At 40.9% G+C, this 15,207-nt stretch overlaps 1 protein-coding gene and 1 pseudogene across 1 annotated transcript; both read right to left on the reverse strand.

The window, feature by feature from the left end:
• Positions 1–518: 518 nt before the first annotated feature.
• LOC116825591 (C-C chemokine receptor type 8-like) lies at positions 519–5,754 on the reverse strand (annotated as a pseudogene).
• Positions 5,755–9,683: 3,929 nt separating this feature from the next.
• Positions 9,684–11,281, reverse strand: LOC116825609 (C-C chemokine receptor type 8-like). Its single transcript, XM_032781748.2, has one exon. It carries the CDS (start codon positions 11,279–11,281, stop codon positions 10,211–10,213), a length of 1,071 nt encoding a protein of 356 aa, XP_032637639.1. The 3' UTR covers positions 9,684–10,210.
• Positions 11,282–15,207: the final 3,926 nt, after the last annotated feature.

Genomic DNA, 15,207 nt, shown 5'->3' on the forward strand with positions numbered 1-15,207 from the left:
GTAGTTAGGATTTTTGGATAAAGGGAATTTGGATAACTGGAATTTTACTGCATTACAAAACCTAGATAATAAATTCAACTGATCGTTACATGTCCATAGGTCCCCGAGGACTTGAGTGAGCTGTAGGATTAAAAATAATAATGTTGATAACAGCCTTCCTTTTAAGGAAGTGTATTATATATATGAACCTCAAATAAATAAATTTAAGGACACTGAAATTATAACATTGTCTAAGCTTTTATACCAGAGTCACTACTATGATAACTGAGAACTTTAATTGAAAGCTAAGTCTTCCCAACTACAATATGAAGTAATGTATTTACTGAGCTGCCTGGAGTATTTTCTTTCAAAGTCACTGATATTATATCACATCAAATGCACCCCTGAATGGTTGTATTTGGCCCACTCTATTTTACAGGACAGGGTCAATAACAGAAGAACACGAGGACTGGGTGCTCATGAAAGAGGTGCTTATAGTTACTCTGAAAGACATTGTGGTCTTTGCAAGTCAATAAGAATCATGCATGTTTTCTGAATATTTCATGAAGGTATTTCTTGAACTTTTCACCCACAAAAGCGTAGATCACTGGGTTCAGGCAGCAGTGGATGAAGGAGATGGTTTCAGTCACCTGCAGGGACAGATCTAGGTTTTTGCTCATCTCGCAATGATCTATGATGTGCAGCCTTTGCAAAGAAGCCTTTGCAATGTTGAAGGGCACCCAGAAGAGGAAAGACACAACTACAACAACGAAAACCAGCTTTATGCTTGCTTCGGTTCATGCATCTCTGCAGGTTTTACAAGATGTGGGAGTAGCAGAAAATGAGAGTGCCAGACGGGATCAAGAAGCCCAATATATTGACTTCAAGATTGGTTAAAAGTTTCCAATGGTCCTATTATACTGGTAATAAGAAGCACATTTGATAATGCCATCTTCATTAAATTCTTGGATAAATAAAATATTTGGTACTGAAGCAAAAATGGTCACTGACCAAACGTCGAGGCTTATAACAATGCTAAGCAGGGTTATTTGAACTTTCCAAGCATACACAGCATGGATAATGACTAAGTACCTGTCTATGCCTGAGGGTTATGAAGAATATGGTGCTGATGAAGCAAATGTAGTAAATTCCGCATATTAATTTACATACTGTGTTTCCAAAAGTCCATTGGCCTGAAGCATAATGAGCCAGGAAGGGCCGGGAGAAAACATAAAGAAGGCCAGCAATGGCGAAGTTCAGCAAATAGACATCACTCAGGCTGGTCAATTTCTTGCAAACTACCAGAACACAGATAACCAAGCTGCTTCCCACCAAGCTGAACATGAACACACAGTAAAAGACTGGAAAAAATACTGATCCAAAGATCTTGAAAGATCCGTGTGCTGCAGGTGGAGCCCACTTGGAATAATAATCATAAAAAGTAGAAGACTTGTCTCAGTTGAATAATTCATCATGAGGTGACTTGTTCAGTTAGTAATCTAGGCACAATTCTGCCCTGACACATCACAGAAGTTAACAGGATTGCACAGGCTGTAATGGGATAGAATTTGGCCCTGAGGACAGTCTAGCTTGTTCAGGTAAAAGAACATTTTGCCCTCAAGCCTCATACAACATCTGAACCAAATCAAAGCTTTTTCTGAAGTTTGAAGATATTTGGCTAACTTTGCGGTTTCATTAGATTTATTTTTTGTGAGCATCTCTGCTTTCAGTTATTTTTGTCAAAATCCCACAAGAAAGGTTCCCCAGTGCTTAATTTGTGCCAAGGCTTGCCAGGGCTGAGCTTCGGCACTTCTGGGCTTGGCAGTTCATAGCCTCAGCATCTCTGGACTTCCTCTTTCAGTTATGAAAGTAAAAAACATGCTTGCACCCTGGCATCTAATTGTTTGAGCCCCAGCACCTCTTTCACTGCAAATTAAGCACTGCTCTCCCCAAACCATTTCCATGAAAATGAAAAGAGGAAATACTGGGAAGCCCATGAGAGAACTTTTCACAGGGTTTCCTGCTCAGTTTTACAAGCGAAGCAGAGAGGGAGACAAGGTAGCATTGGGGAGGCAATGGATTTGTGACTTTCCTGGGTGGTGTATCAGGGACATGATGTGTTTCTATAAGAGGAACAACAAGTAGTATGTTAGCGAGCAAAAGGATTTTGAAAGTCTGATTAACTAGATAATGCACTTAGGCCCAAGTCCGCTCCCCAGTGCTCAGCCTGAATGAATGGTACTCACGGGGATTCCCATTCACTTGGGTATCCTGTTCAGTGGGTCAGGAACCAGACTGACTTCATGGTACATAATTAAAGCATCAATAAAACCGAGATAGTGAGCATGCTGAGCACCCTATTGTTTATAATTTCCTTGTTTCTAAACTATGTTTTCTTCAGAAAGGGCAGACAGCCTTGCTCACAGAGGACTGCACACATCCAGCCTGAGATTTCACACAAAGTCAATTTAGAATTATGAGTGCAAAAGAAAAAAAAAAGCATCTGAATTTTTTTCTTAGTAGGTGACAACCACTTTTCCCAAGGACTGCAGCCTTGCTAGTGCCATGCTATAATATGCACCTTTCTAATTTACTAGAGACAAACAGTTAACTTTACAAATATATTTTGTAAATTACAAGCTCTGCTTATCATCACTGCACGCTGGGTGCAATTATCTTTTGCATCTACAGTACGTGTGGCGTTCCTACAGAGTCAAGGTGTTAATTTGAACACACTTGCTCGTTCTCTCACTTGTTTAGGCAGAAACAAACACTAAATCTGCAGTTGCCAATTCTTGTCAAGAATTTTTTTTAAAACATGGCTGGCTAAAATTTTCATATGTGGTTGCCCAACCCTCGTTTGTATTTAGATAACTAGATAAAAGTAGCCGTTTTTTCAAATGAGATGAACATTGCTAACTAGTCTGGAAGTCAATAAGAATTGTGAGTGCTCAGCAGCACTGCAAACCTGACCATTTTTTATTTAAATATAACTAAATAATGAAGTAGATGCCTAACTAAAGGCAAGTTTGACCTATCTAGCTTGTTTATTATAAGGTAATCCCCTGGATTTGCCAATCATCAAGGAGGTTCAATATAAACACATCTGAGTCTGAATTTCCAAGGTCTCCTGAAGTTACTTCATGTACCTAGCCCCAATCTGACTACAGAGCAGCAATGTATCATCTTGGCAAATAAAAATAAATGTGGGCATGATGGGTAATTATGCCTGTTGCTATGAAAAAGAACTTATGGGTTAGCAAAAGCTCTGGTTCCAGTAACTGGAGAGGGCTGAGGCTCAGATCTCCGGCAGCCCATGATTTTTGAGAAAGCCCAAAACAAACATTCAGTCCTCGTGATCATTTCACATTTTCTATCTAAATACACCCCTCTCACCAGGGTATCTGAGTGACTAACAGAAGTTATCAGCACAACATCAAGGCGCACAAATGGTCCATTTTGAACGACCTTTTCTCAAGAAGCACTGATAGAAATTCTTTTTATAAAACCAGTACAACTGAATTGCATACAGCTGTGGGGACCAGATAGCAGAGGCTTCAGCTAGTAGGAACCAAGCAATTCTTCTCTCGACATTTTCTTTTCTGTAACTTTGTCTGATCTCCTGTTTATTGTGAGGTGGCGGTGAGGAATACCATTACTGTGCACATTTGAGAGACTCCTCGGACAATTTTCTCAGCGTGAATAACAATCCTTTAGTATTTGAAACTCCACAAAAGAACATTTAAGAGACATTATCAGATGCAGTGTAGGCATGAACTCCAGTGACTCTACATAAACTTCCAATAACTCCAACAACATAAGCCAACTCCATAACAAAATAAGGCAGCTTTTTTCCATTAATATATCCCAGCTAGATGAAAAATAGATCAGAAAACATTAACTATTTACAATAGATATTACAAATAACAATTAGCATCAAAAGTACAGTTGGCTGAAGAACCTTAATTATGAATTTCCTCACTTTCATTTTTTTTTCATAACCACAGCATTCTAATAAAGTCGTTTTGACTTAATGGATTTGGGACCATATTCTTTGCTGATGTCAAGTATCAGAAGGGTAGCCGTGTTAGTCTGGATCTGTAAAAGCAGTCTGGATCTGTAAAAAGGGGCCACAGGATTCTTTGCTGCTTTTGCTGATGTAATCAATGGAGCGATGCCAATTTGCACCAGGGAGAATTTGGCACTTTAATGTTTTGTTATTTTTGTCTGGAATTGTCTTTGCTTTTTGGGGTGGTTTGTTGTTTTAAGAGAGGCCACATGGAAACTGAAAACTGTACTGATCATGTCAGTGGATTTTGTTAACCCAAGTGAGTGCTATGTTGGATAAAATGACTACGACTTGGGAGCCTATAGTTAGCTAGCTTATTACTTGTTTGTGGTGTAAATGTTTGCTTTAAATATTGTGATCTATAACTGCATGACAGGAGGTGTTCCACAATGCCCCTTCTTGACCGCTCTGGCCACTGTTTTGAACTCCACTGCCAGCAGCCAGGAACACATGAAACTGCCCCTCCCCAGTACCCTTTAAAGCCCCCTGAATTTTTGAAATTCCGTTTCCTGGTTGTCCAGCTCACCTAGTTACTCTCAAGCACGCCTAACAACTGCCCAGCTGACCATGCCTGCTCCACACTGCAGATACACTCCTGCCTGGTATACACAGGAGGTGTTGGATCTCCTGGGTCTGTGGGGAGAAGAGGCTCTGCAGGCACAGCTCCGATCTGGACACAGAAACATCACATCTATGAGCAGATTGCTCAGGGCATGGAGGAGAAGAACTACAAGACAGACCTGCAGCAGTGCCACATGAAAGCCAAGGAGCTGCGGCAAGTGTACCAGAAGGCAAGAGAGGCCAACAATCACTCTTGTGTGGAGCTGCAGACGTGCTGCTTTTACAAAGAACTACATGTCATCCTCAGCAGAGACCGCGCACTACCCCCAAGAGGCCTGTGGTTACTTTGGAGGAGCCAGTGTCATCACAGGCCATCACTGTGAACAGCAAGCATGTGGACAAGGAAGAGGAGCAGGATTATGGGGGAACAGGTGACTGGGGGATCCAGCAGCACAGTGAGCCAGGACATGTTTTTGAGTCCTGCACAATCCAGCCAGTCCCTATAGTTGAGCATGGAGGAGCTTGATGCAGGGGAAGGAACCTCTGGCAAGTATGCAGTTTGTTTTGAAATTACAGGACTGGAACCCCAAAGTAGCAGGACACATCTGTTCATGTACTCTTTTTAACTTGTGCTAGAAGAGGTAGTTAAATAACCAACAGAGGAAACAGTCCTATTTGCTTTTCATTCCCCTGTACAGTTAAGCAGAGGTGGCCCCTATTTTTTTTGTAAACTGTTTGTTTACATGCACTGGGATGTCCCATGAATCGATATCCTGATGAAACTTTCCTGCAGGTAGCCTGCAATTCTCTGCTGAAGGTTTGTGGGGGAGGGTGGCTGTCTTATTTCTTCCACTGCCGTAGGACACTTTCTCACACCACTCAGCAATTACCACTGCAGCACACACAGGTAAGTATCATACGGTCCTGGTGGCACCCTGACAACTGCAGGAGCTGTTCACTTTCAGCCTCTATTAGCCTCAGGAGTGAGATATCAGCTAAAAACACCACCGACTGTGGAAAACAGTGCCAGTATTCAGTTCAGTCACCCTATACACATAAACTCATGCCCATCAGCTATCCCTCCTCCTATCGCCAATCCCCCCAATCTCCAGGGCTGTACTCACCATGGCTGGGACTGCCGCCATGCTGTAGAAATCCCAAGGAGCTTACCTAGATTCCTGGGGCTCTGTTGTGCTGGTAGCTCAGGGAGAGGCACACTGTCCTGAAGGAAGTGGGACCCAAAGGCAGACTCAGAGTCTGCTCAGCAGCCAAGAGGGAGAGAGGAGAGACATTGTTTAGGAGAACACGGGTCCCTCTTGGTTTGGGGAAAGATGGCTGGTGTGCTTGCTCAGAGGAAGGGGCAGACTCAAATGATTGACAAGTGAAAGCCCAGGAAGAAGAGCCAGCCTGACCAATAGGGAGTGAAAAGCCCTTCCCTGGGAGCTCAGGGGTGGGAGAAGCCAGTTTGGAGCAGTCTGGAGCCAGCCAGGGCAAGGGCAGGACTTGCTGTGTTGGGCACTGGTGAGTCCCAGGCCTGCATGCAGGGCTTCCCCGGAGAACTGGCCTTTGGGGACTCGACAGCAAGATCCCTCAGCTTGAGCCTTTCCAGCTCCAAGGTGACTCATTGTGTAGAGCTTTGTTGGGAAAATTTCCCCCAGCCAGACTGAGTTAAGCTTCCAGCTCTCTAGGTGAGATCAGTCACCACATGGCACCACTGCTCTGGCTGCTAGTCCATGGCTGCCCACCTGCTGTGAGTGGGTCTGAGCACTAGGGCGGGAGATTAGAAGTTTAGTATAGATTTGTAAGCCGCACCTTGAGCCCTGCACCCGTTGGTGGTGAGGGGAAATTCTGGCACCAGAAGCAGCCTAACTCCTGCATGAAGAGGACGCCTGTCAGCAGCAAACATCAGCCCTCTGCAGTGACTGAGGAGCCCAGAGCCATCTCTGAACCTGAAGATCCATTACAGAGTTGTGAGTCACCATCTTTTAGTTAGCTAGTCAGGAAAATTATTTGGAAGACCCTTCACACCTTGAACTGTGTTCTCAAACCAGGGGGTAAAGGTTTGGGTATTTTATTACCTGGTGCCTTTGCCCTACTAAATTTGTGGAAGGACTTACCACCTTATCCCACATGTGAGTCTACTGCTGCACAGACGATATCGTGATCACAGGTCATCCAGGGACCCTAAAAAGTACATATACCAATGGGACACTAATTTTACATTTGCTATATTAGGTCACATAACTGGGGAAATTCATGGGTATTATAAGAAGGGTCACTGGTGATCCTGAGACTAGTGTTTTACCCTGTTATGTTACATTTATCTTCTCTTTAATATAATTTCTATGTTAAATATATTGTACAGTAACTCTCCACTTAACGTCCTCCTGGTTAATGTTGTTGCATTGTTTCATTGTTATGTCACTGATCTATTAGGGAACATGCTCATTTAAAGTTGTGCAGTTCTCCCTTATAATGTTATTTGGCAGCCGCCTGCTTTGTCCATTGCTTGCAGGAAGAGCAGCCCGTTGGAGCGAGCTGGTGGGAGCTTGGAAGCAGGGTGGACCGGCAGCCCCCCAGTCAGTTCCCCTAAGTTCTCTGTGCGGCAGCTGCCCAGCAGGTTATCAATTGCCAGGCAGTTCAGCTGTCTCTCCCCTCACTGCCATGTGCTGCTTTTGCCCTCTGCCTTGGAGCAGGGATCACCAATAGGAGCATGGGGGATTTTGCTGCTTGTCTTGATCTGTATCACCTCTCCTTTCACTGTATATGGGGCAGGACAGGAGGTGGGGAGGGAATATTTTGTCTGTTTCTACAGGGAGACAGGTGGACTTTTCTGTGAGTTGGTCTATGTGACACTTCTCTCTCTTTGGGGATGGGGGGCTTTGTGTCTCCTGGAAGTACACGCAGGAATCTCATTGTATCAACATCTGATTGGCAAACATGGTAGATAATACAACTGCATCCTCGGATATAAAGTGGATATCCGTGGATTTGCAGGGCTCTGGTTCTCCTGAATTTTGCATTGTCCTCAGTAAGTTTTATATCCTAATAGATTAGTATTAAGAAGTTGAAATTAGGTAATATGGAAATAATATATAAATTATATTATATAATGTCATACTCTCATCATAAGGAAATGTGCTCAATTTTGGTCACAATTTTTTTTAAAAGGGGGGACATAGTAGTATATTATCATATTAAACTTTACTTTTTAAACTTTATTATCTGTATTTATTTTATTGGTATTCACTGTTTGCATTTTGTGCAATTCACATAAAAGTTATGAAGAAAACAGATAACTTGTTGCTGAAGAAAACACCCAAATGTTAAAATGTTTGAGTCTCTCCCTAAGACTGACGGTTCCAATGATCTGTCTCATCTAGCTAGCTAGCTATATTTCCTGTCTGGATCTCTACTCTGTTTTCTTCTGTCACGGAGAAAGAAATGCAAGCATATTTTAAAATGAAAAATATGGCTTCTAATTTTGAATTATTAAACCAAATTAATCTTTGTATAACACTGAGTGCCTAAGGGTTATTTCAGAGACAAATTTGATCCATGTTTTGTTTTCTGTACAAGGTATCACTGGTTTTAGTAAACCAAAGAGCCATCAGTGTATGTTCCACCAACCTGAGGTGCCTTCTGATCTATGGGGATGAGGGAGCAAAAAATGAGGAAAAAATAGAAAGGCATTAAAAGTACACAGTTTATTTTTTTAATAAACTGGGAAAGGAAAGAGAATAGAAAGACAGTAGAGGAGATGACAGAGATGAACCAAAAAGGAAAAAGAAATAAAGTCGCCCTTCCTTTTTTAAAGGTTTAGTATCACTGATAAACAGTGTGTGCTGAATATTCAGTATGCCATTGAAATGCTGATTCTACCACTACCAGCCCTATGTACCATCTTTAAGGCTTTAGAGCCTTAGGATATGGCCACACAGCAATAGACATTTGCGGCTGCCCTGCGCTAGGACTCAGGCTCACAGAGCTTGGGTTGAAGGGCTGTTTCATGGCTGTATAGACTTTTAGGCTCAGGCTGGAGCCTAGGCTCTAGGACCCTGCAGGATGGGATGGTCTTTGAGCTCAGGCTCCAGTGCAAGCCCAGAAATCTATTCAGCAATGACACAGCCCCACAGCCTGAGCTCTGGGAGTCCCAGTCCCAGCCATGTGTTTTCTTTGTTGTGTAGACATACCTTTAGATATAATCCTCCTTGTCTTCTCATTTAGAGCAAATTCCTGGAAACCTTTACTCATACAAGTTGTCTCGATGTAAATTAAACTATTCACAAGAATAATTAAGCATACTTCCATACTCAGAATTAAGTATACTTCCATTACTCTAATGTTTATAGTAAGTATATACTATCAAATACAGAAGAACCTCCAAGTTACAAACATCTCGGGAATGGAGGTTGTTCGTAACTCTGAAATGTTCCTAACTCTGCACAAAACATTATGGTTGTTCTTTCAAAAGATTACAACTGAACATTGACTTAATGCAGCTTTGAAGCTTTACTATGCAGAAGAAAATTTCTGCTATTAACCATCTTAATTTAAATGAAACAAGCACAGAAATATTTTCCTTGCCTTGTCAATTTTTTTTATGAACTTTCCTTTTTCTTAGTAGTTTAAGTTTAATACAGTACTGTGCTGTATTTGCTTTTTGTTTTATTTTTTTTGTCTCTTCTTCTGCCTTAATGGGTACTTCTACTGCAAATGAGGTGTATGGTTGACCAGTCAGTTCATAACTTTGTTGTTTGTAACTCTCAATTTCTATTGTACATTTTTTAAAAACGGGGGCTATTAAACTCAACCAGAAAAAAAGCAGTATACATCAGGAAATTATTTTTTTTTTAAACCACCAGTAACAACATACATTACTGTTAAATCCCATTGGTTTGGGGAATGTCTCAGTCTTTTGACTAACCAGGTTTTTGGATAAATGGAAGTGCTATTTTGAGGTGCAGTATCACTGTTATAGAAATACAGGGAACAGAGGGAGTAATGCTGATGTTAGCTTAATACTTTGTACTTTATTAAAACGAGTAAAAAATAACTTTCTTGAGATCCGCTATACAAAATACAAAGCTGTTGATTAGAGCTTACAGGTGCAAAGAGGCTAATTGAGAAGTTGTGTGTGTGATGAACTAACATAAGGTTGGACACACTGTAGATTTGGGTAATTAGGATTTCTGAATAAAGGGAATCTGGATAACTGGAATAATACTATAAAACTAAGCTAATAAATTAGGTTGATAGTTACATGTCTTATACATATCCACAGGTCCCTGAGCACTTGAGTGACCTGTAGGATTAAAAATAATAATATTGATAACAGCCTGGTTCTCCTTGTAAGGTAGCATATTATACATATGAAGCTCAAATTAAAACATTTAAGAACACCAAAATTATAACATTGTCTGAGCTTTTATACTAGTCATTACTAGGGTAAGAGAGAGCTTTAATTGAAAGCTAAGTCCTCCCAACTACAATGTGAAGTAATGTATTTACTGAGCTGCCTGGAGTATTTTCTTTCAAAGTCACTGATACTTATATCACACTAAATACATCCTTGAATGGTTGTATTTGGCCCATTCTATTTTATATGACAGGGTCAATAACAGAAGAATGTGAGGATTGGGTGCGCATGGAAGAGATGCTATAGTGATTCTGAAAGACACTGTGGTCTTTGCAAATCAATAAGAATCTTGCATGTTTTCTGAATATTTCATGAAGGTATTTCTTAAACTTTTCACCCACAAAAGCGTAGATCACTGGGTTCAGGCAGCAGTGGATGAAGGAGATGATTTCAGTCACTTGAAGGGCCAGGTCTAGCCTTTTGCTCGTCTCACAGTCATCTATGATGTGCAGGCTTCGCAAAGAGTCCATAAAAAGCGCAATGTTGAAGGGTGCCCAGAAGAGGAAAAACACAACTACAACAACAAAAACCAGCTTCATCGCTTTATACTTGTTTCGGTTCATGCATCTCTGCAGATTTTTCAAGATATGGGAGTAGCAGAAAATGAGAATGCCAAGCGGGATCAAGAGGCCCAAAACATTGACTTTAGAATTGGTTAAAAGTTTCCAAGTAGTCCTATTATCTTGGTAATAAGGAGCACACTTCACACTGCCATCTTCATTAAGTTCTTGGATAAAAAAGATATTTGGTATTGAAGCTAAAATGGCCACTGACCAAATGGCGAGGCTTATAACAGTGCTGAGCATGGTTGTTCGAACTTTCAGAGCGTACACAGCATGGACAATGGCTAAGTACCTGTCTATGCTCATGAGGGTTATGAAGAATATGCTGCTGTAGAAGCCAATGTAGTAAACTCCACATATTGTTTTACACATTGCATTTCCAAAAGTCCATTGATCTGAAGCATAATGAGCCAGGAAGGGAAGGGAGAAAACAAAAAGCAGGTCAGAGATGGCGAGGTTCAGCAAATACACATCAGTCATGCTGGTCAGTTTCTTGCAGACTATCAGAACGCAAATGACCAAGCTGTTTCCCACCAAGCCGAACACAAACACCACACAGTAAAGGACTGGAAAAAATACTGATCCAAAGATCTTGATATTCTCTGTGCTGCAGACGGAGCCAAACTCAGGATAATAATAATCATCATCAAGGGTAGAGAGATGATTTGACTCAGTTGAATTATTCATCATGAGGTGACCTGTTTAGGAGCACAAAATTTACAATACAATCCAACAATCCTATTTTTTAGTAAGTATCTAGGCACAGTTCTGCCCTGATACCCTACACAACCCCACTGAAGTCAACAGGGTTGCACAGGCTATAAAGGGGTAGAATTTGGTTCTGAGGATAGGCTAGCCTGTTCAGGTAAAGGAACACTTTGACCTGTGACATTATCTAATTAAAATATAATCATGCAAATCATTTCTACCACTGTTATATACTTGCAACAAATCTTATAAAGAGTGTAACACATGGCAAGAAAGGGTTAAGCATCCTGCAGGCTAACTAACCCAGAGTCAGGGCCGGCTCCAGGCCCCAGCATGCCAAGCACGTGCTTGGGGCGGCATGCTGCGGGGAGAGCTCTGCCGGTTGCTGGGAGGGCGGCAGGCAGCTCTGGTGGACCTCCCACAGGCGTGCCTGCTGAGGGTCCGCTGGTCCCGCGGGACCGGCGAGCGGCAGAGTGCCCCCCGCGGCCTGCCGCCGTGCTTGGGGCAGCGAAATGGCTAGAGCCGGCCCTGCCCAGAGTCAGCCTGTGGAGACAAGTTAGAAATGGTCATTAAGGCCATTTGATGCTAGATAGGTTAGAACTTTGAAATGCAAACCTATATTGTTAAAGTTAGGGGTGATACTAATTGTATATGTGTACTCATAAATGTTAGCCATGGAAACAGACAGTTCCTGTCACTATACCTATGGATTCAGAGATCAAAAGGGAATATGAACATTTAGATAAATTGTGAGTGAAATACTGTCATTGTCTATATGTCTCTTTGAAGTTTGCGATATACTGCCTAATGAATAAATTGTCCTATGTTAATTTGTGTAACTAATTGCTGGCCGTATTAAAGAAGCAGAAGGTTACATCAAAAACCAATTGTTTGCCCGGGATTGTATGGTCAAGTGGATGCTAGAACACTGCAATAAAAAGACCTTTGAGTCCTGATCCTGTCATCTCAGATCTCCTTGATGCTTCAATGCAGAGGAAGCTTAAGCCACAAGATTGAGATCCCAGTGCTGACTGGTCCACCCTGAATATAATATTGGGCATTGGACTAAAATCTAAAAGAACTCTTTGCAACTATAAAGCTTACCATCTCTGCTATGAGTCTGCACCTCAAGTATTGAACTCATGTCTGTACGTATATTGATCTTTTAACCATACTCTCTCTCTTTTCTTTTTAAATAAATTTTAGTTTAGTTAATAAGAATTGGCTGTAAGCATGTATTTGGGTAAGATCTGGAATATTTATTAACCTGGGAGATAATGTGTCTGATCCTTGGGGTTGGTAGAACTTTTTTACATGATGAAATAAGTAGGGCTGTCAATCGCAGTTAACTCACATGATTAACTAAAAAAATTAATTTTGATTTAAAAAATTAATCGCAATGAATCATGCTGTTAAACAATAGAATACCAATTGAAATTTATTAAATATTTTTGGATGTTTTTCTACATCTTCAAATATATTGATTTCTATTACAACACAGAATACAAAGTGTACAGTGCTCACTTTGTATTATTTTTATTACAAATATTTGAACTGTAAAAAGGATAAACAAAATATATAGTATTTTTCAATTCACTTCATACAAGTACTGTAGTGCAATCTCTTTATCATGAAAGTTGAACTTACAAATGTAGAACTATGTACAAAAAATAACTGCATTGAAAAACAAAACAATTAAAACTTTAGAGCCTACAAGTCCACTCAGTCCTACTTCTTGTTTGGCCAATCGCTCAGACAAACAAGTTTGTTTACATTTACAGGAGATGCTGTTGTCTGCTTCTTATTTACAATGTCACCTGAAAGTGAGAACAGGTGTTTGCATGGCACTTTTGTAGCTGGCATTCCAAGATATGCTAAACATTCATATGCCCATTCATGCTTCGGCCACCATTCCAGAGGATATGCTTCCATGCCGATGACGTTGGTTAAAAAACAATGCATTAATTAAATTTGTGACTGAACTCCTTGGGGGAGAACTGTATGTCTTCAGCTCTGTTTTACCTGCATTCTGACATACTTCATGTTATAGCAGTCTTGGATGATGGGTCAGCATATGTTTGTTTTAAAAACACTTTCACAGCAGATTTGATAAAACACAAAGATACCAATGTGAGATATCTAAAAATATCTACAGCACTCAACTCAAGGTTTAAGAATCTGAAGTGCCTTCTGAAATCTGAGAGGGATGAGGCATGGAGCATGCTTTCAGAAGCCTTAAAAGGGCAACACTCAGATGTGGAAACTTCAGAACCTGACCACGAAAACAGAAAAATCAACCTTCTGCTGGTGGCATCTGACTCAGATGTTGAAAATTAACATACGTCAGTCCACTCTGCTTTGGACTGTTATCAAGCAAGATCGTTATCAAGTAGAACCCATCCTCAGCATGGACGCATGTCCTATGGAATGGTGGTTGAAGATGAAGGAACATATGAATCTTTAGCGCATCTGGGATGTAACTATCTTGCAAGGCCAGCTACAACAGTGCCATGCAAACACATGTTCTCATTTTCAGGTAACATTGTGAACAAGAAGCAGGCAGCATTATCTCCTGCAAATTGTAACCAAGTTTGTTTGTCTGAGTGATTGGCTAAAGTAGGACTGATTGGACTTGCAGGCTCTAAAGTTTTACATTGTTTTATTTTTCAGTGCAGTTATTTTTTGTACATAATTCTATATTTGTAAATTCAACTTTCATGATAGAGATTGCACTACAGTAATTGTATAAGGTGAATTGAAAAATACTATTTCTTTAGTTTTTTACAGTGCAAATGTTTGTAATAAAAATAAATATGAAGTGAGCACTGTCCACTTTGTATTCCGTGTTTTAATTGAAATCAATATATTTGAAAATGTAGAAAACATCCAAAATATTCAAATAAATGGTATTCCATTATTGTTTAACAACGCAGTTAATCACCATTGATTTTTTTAAATCGCTTGGGAGCCCTAGAAATAATGTTTTCATTAATCTTCATTATATCTAACTTGGGTAACTAGGTGAAGGCCTGAGGCTGGGTTGCTTTAAGGGAACTGTGTTGTTGGCTTCTGGGTAGCCAGTGAGGTATTATAGAAGCTGTTTAGTGCTCACTTGGTAAATCTAAGTATTAGAATATCCACCAGCTTTGGGGATTGTCTACCCCATTCTTTGCAGTTCACCCTAATTGAGTGACTTCAGCTGGCTCCCCCTGGGACTTCGGTCGAATGCCCTCTACAATGCCTAAACCAAATCAAAGCTTTTTTGAGGTTTGAAAATATTTGGCTAGCTTTTGGGTTTCATTAGATTTATTTTTTGTGAGCATCTGCACTTTGTTGTTATTGCCAAAATCCCATGAGCGAGGCTATTCCCCAGTGCTTAATTTGTGCCAGAGCTTGCCAGGGCTGAGGCAGGGCACCTCTAAGTCCGGCAGTTCATAGCCCCCACACCTCTGGGATTGTCGCATCATGTATAAAAGTAAAAAAAAATTACTTGAGCCCCAGTTCCTCTTTCATTACAAATTAAGCACTTCCATTTCCATGAAAATGAAAAGGGGAAATACGGGGAAGCCCATGAGAGAACGTCTCACGGGGTTTCCTACTCAGTTTTACAAGCTATGAGAGGGAGACAGGCTAGCACTGGGGAGGCAATGAATTTGTGACTTTCCTGGGTGGTGTATCAGGGATGTGGTGTGTTTCCATGAGAAACGGAACACCAAATTGTATGTTTGTGAGCAGAAGAATTTCGAGAGTCTGGTTATCTAGAAAATTGCACTGAGGCCCAAATCCTGTTCCCAGCTCTCAGCCTGAATGAATGGCACTCTCGAGGATTCCCAATCACTGTGTATGCTGTCCAGGTGGGTTAGGAATCAGGGTTATTTAATGGTGCATAATTAAAGCAGCAATTAAAC

The sequence above is a fragment of the Chelonoidis abingdonii genome, chromosome 2, assembly GCF_003597395.2.
Source record: "Chelonoidis abingdonii isolate Lonesome George chromosome 2, CheloAbing_2.0, whole genome shotgun sequence".
NCBI lineage: Eukaryota > Metazoa > Chordata > Testudines > Testudinidae > Chelonoidis > Chelonoidis abingdonii.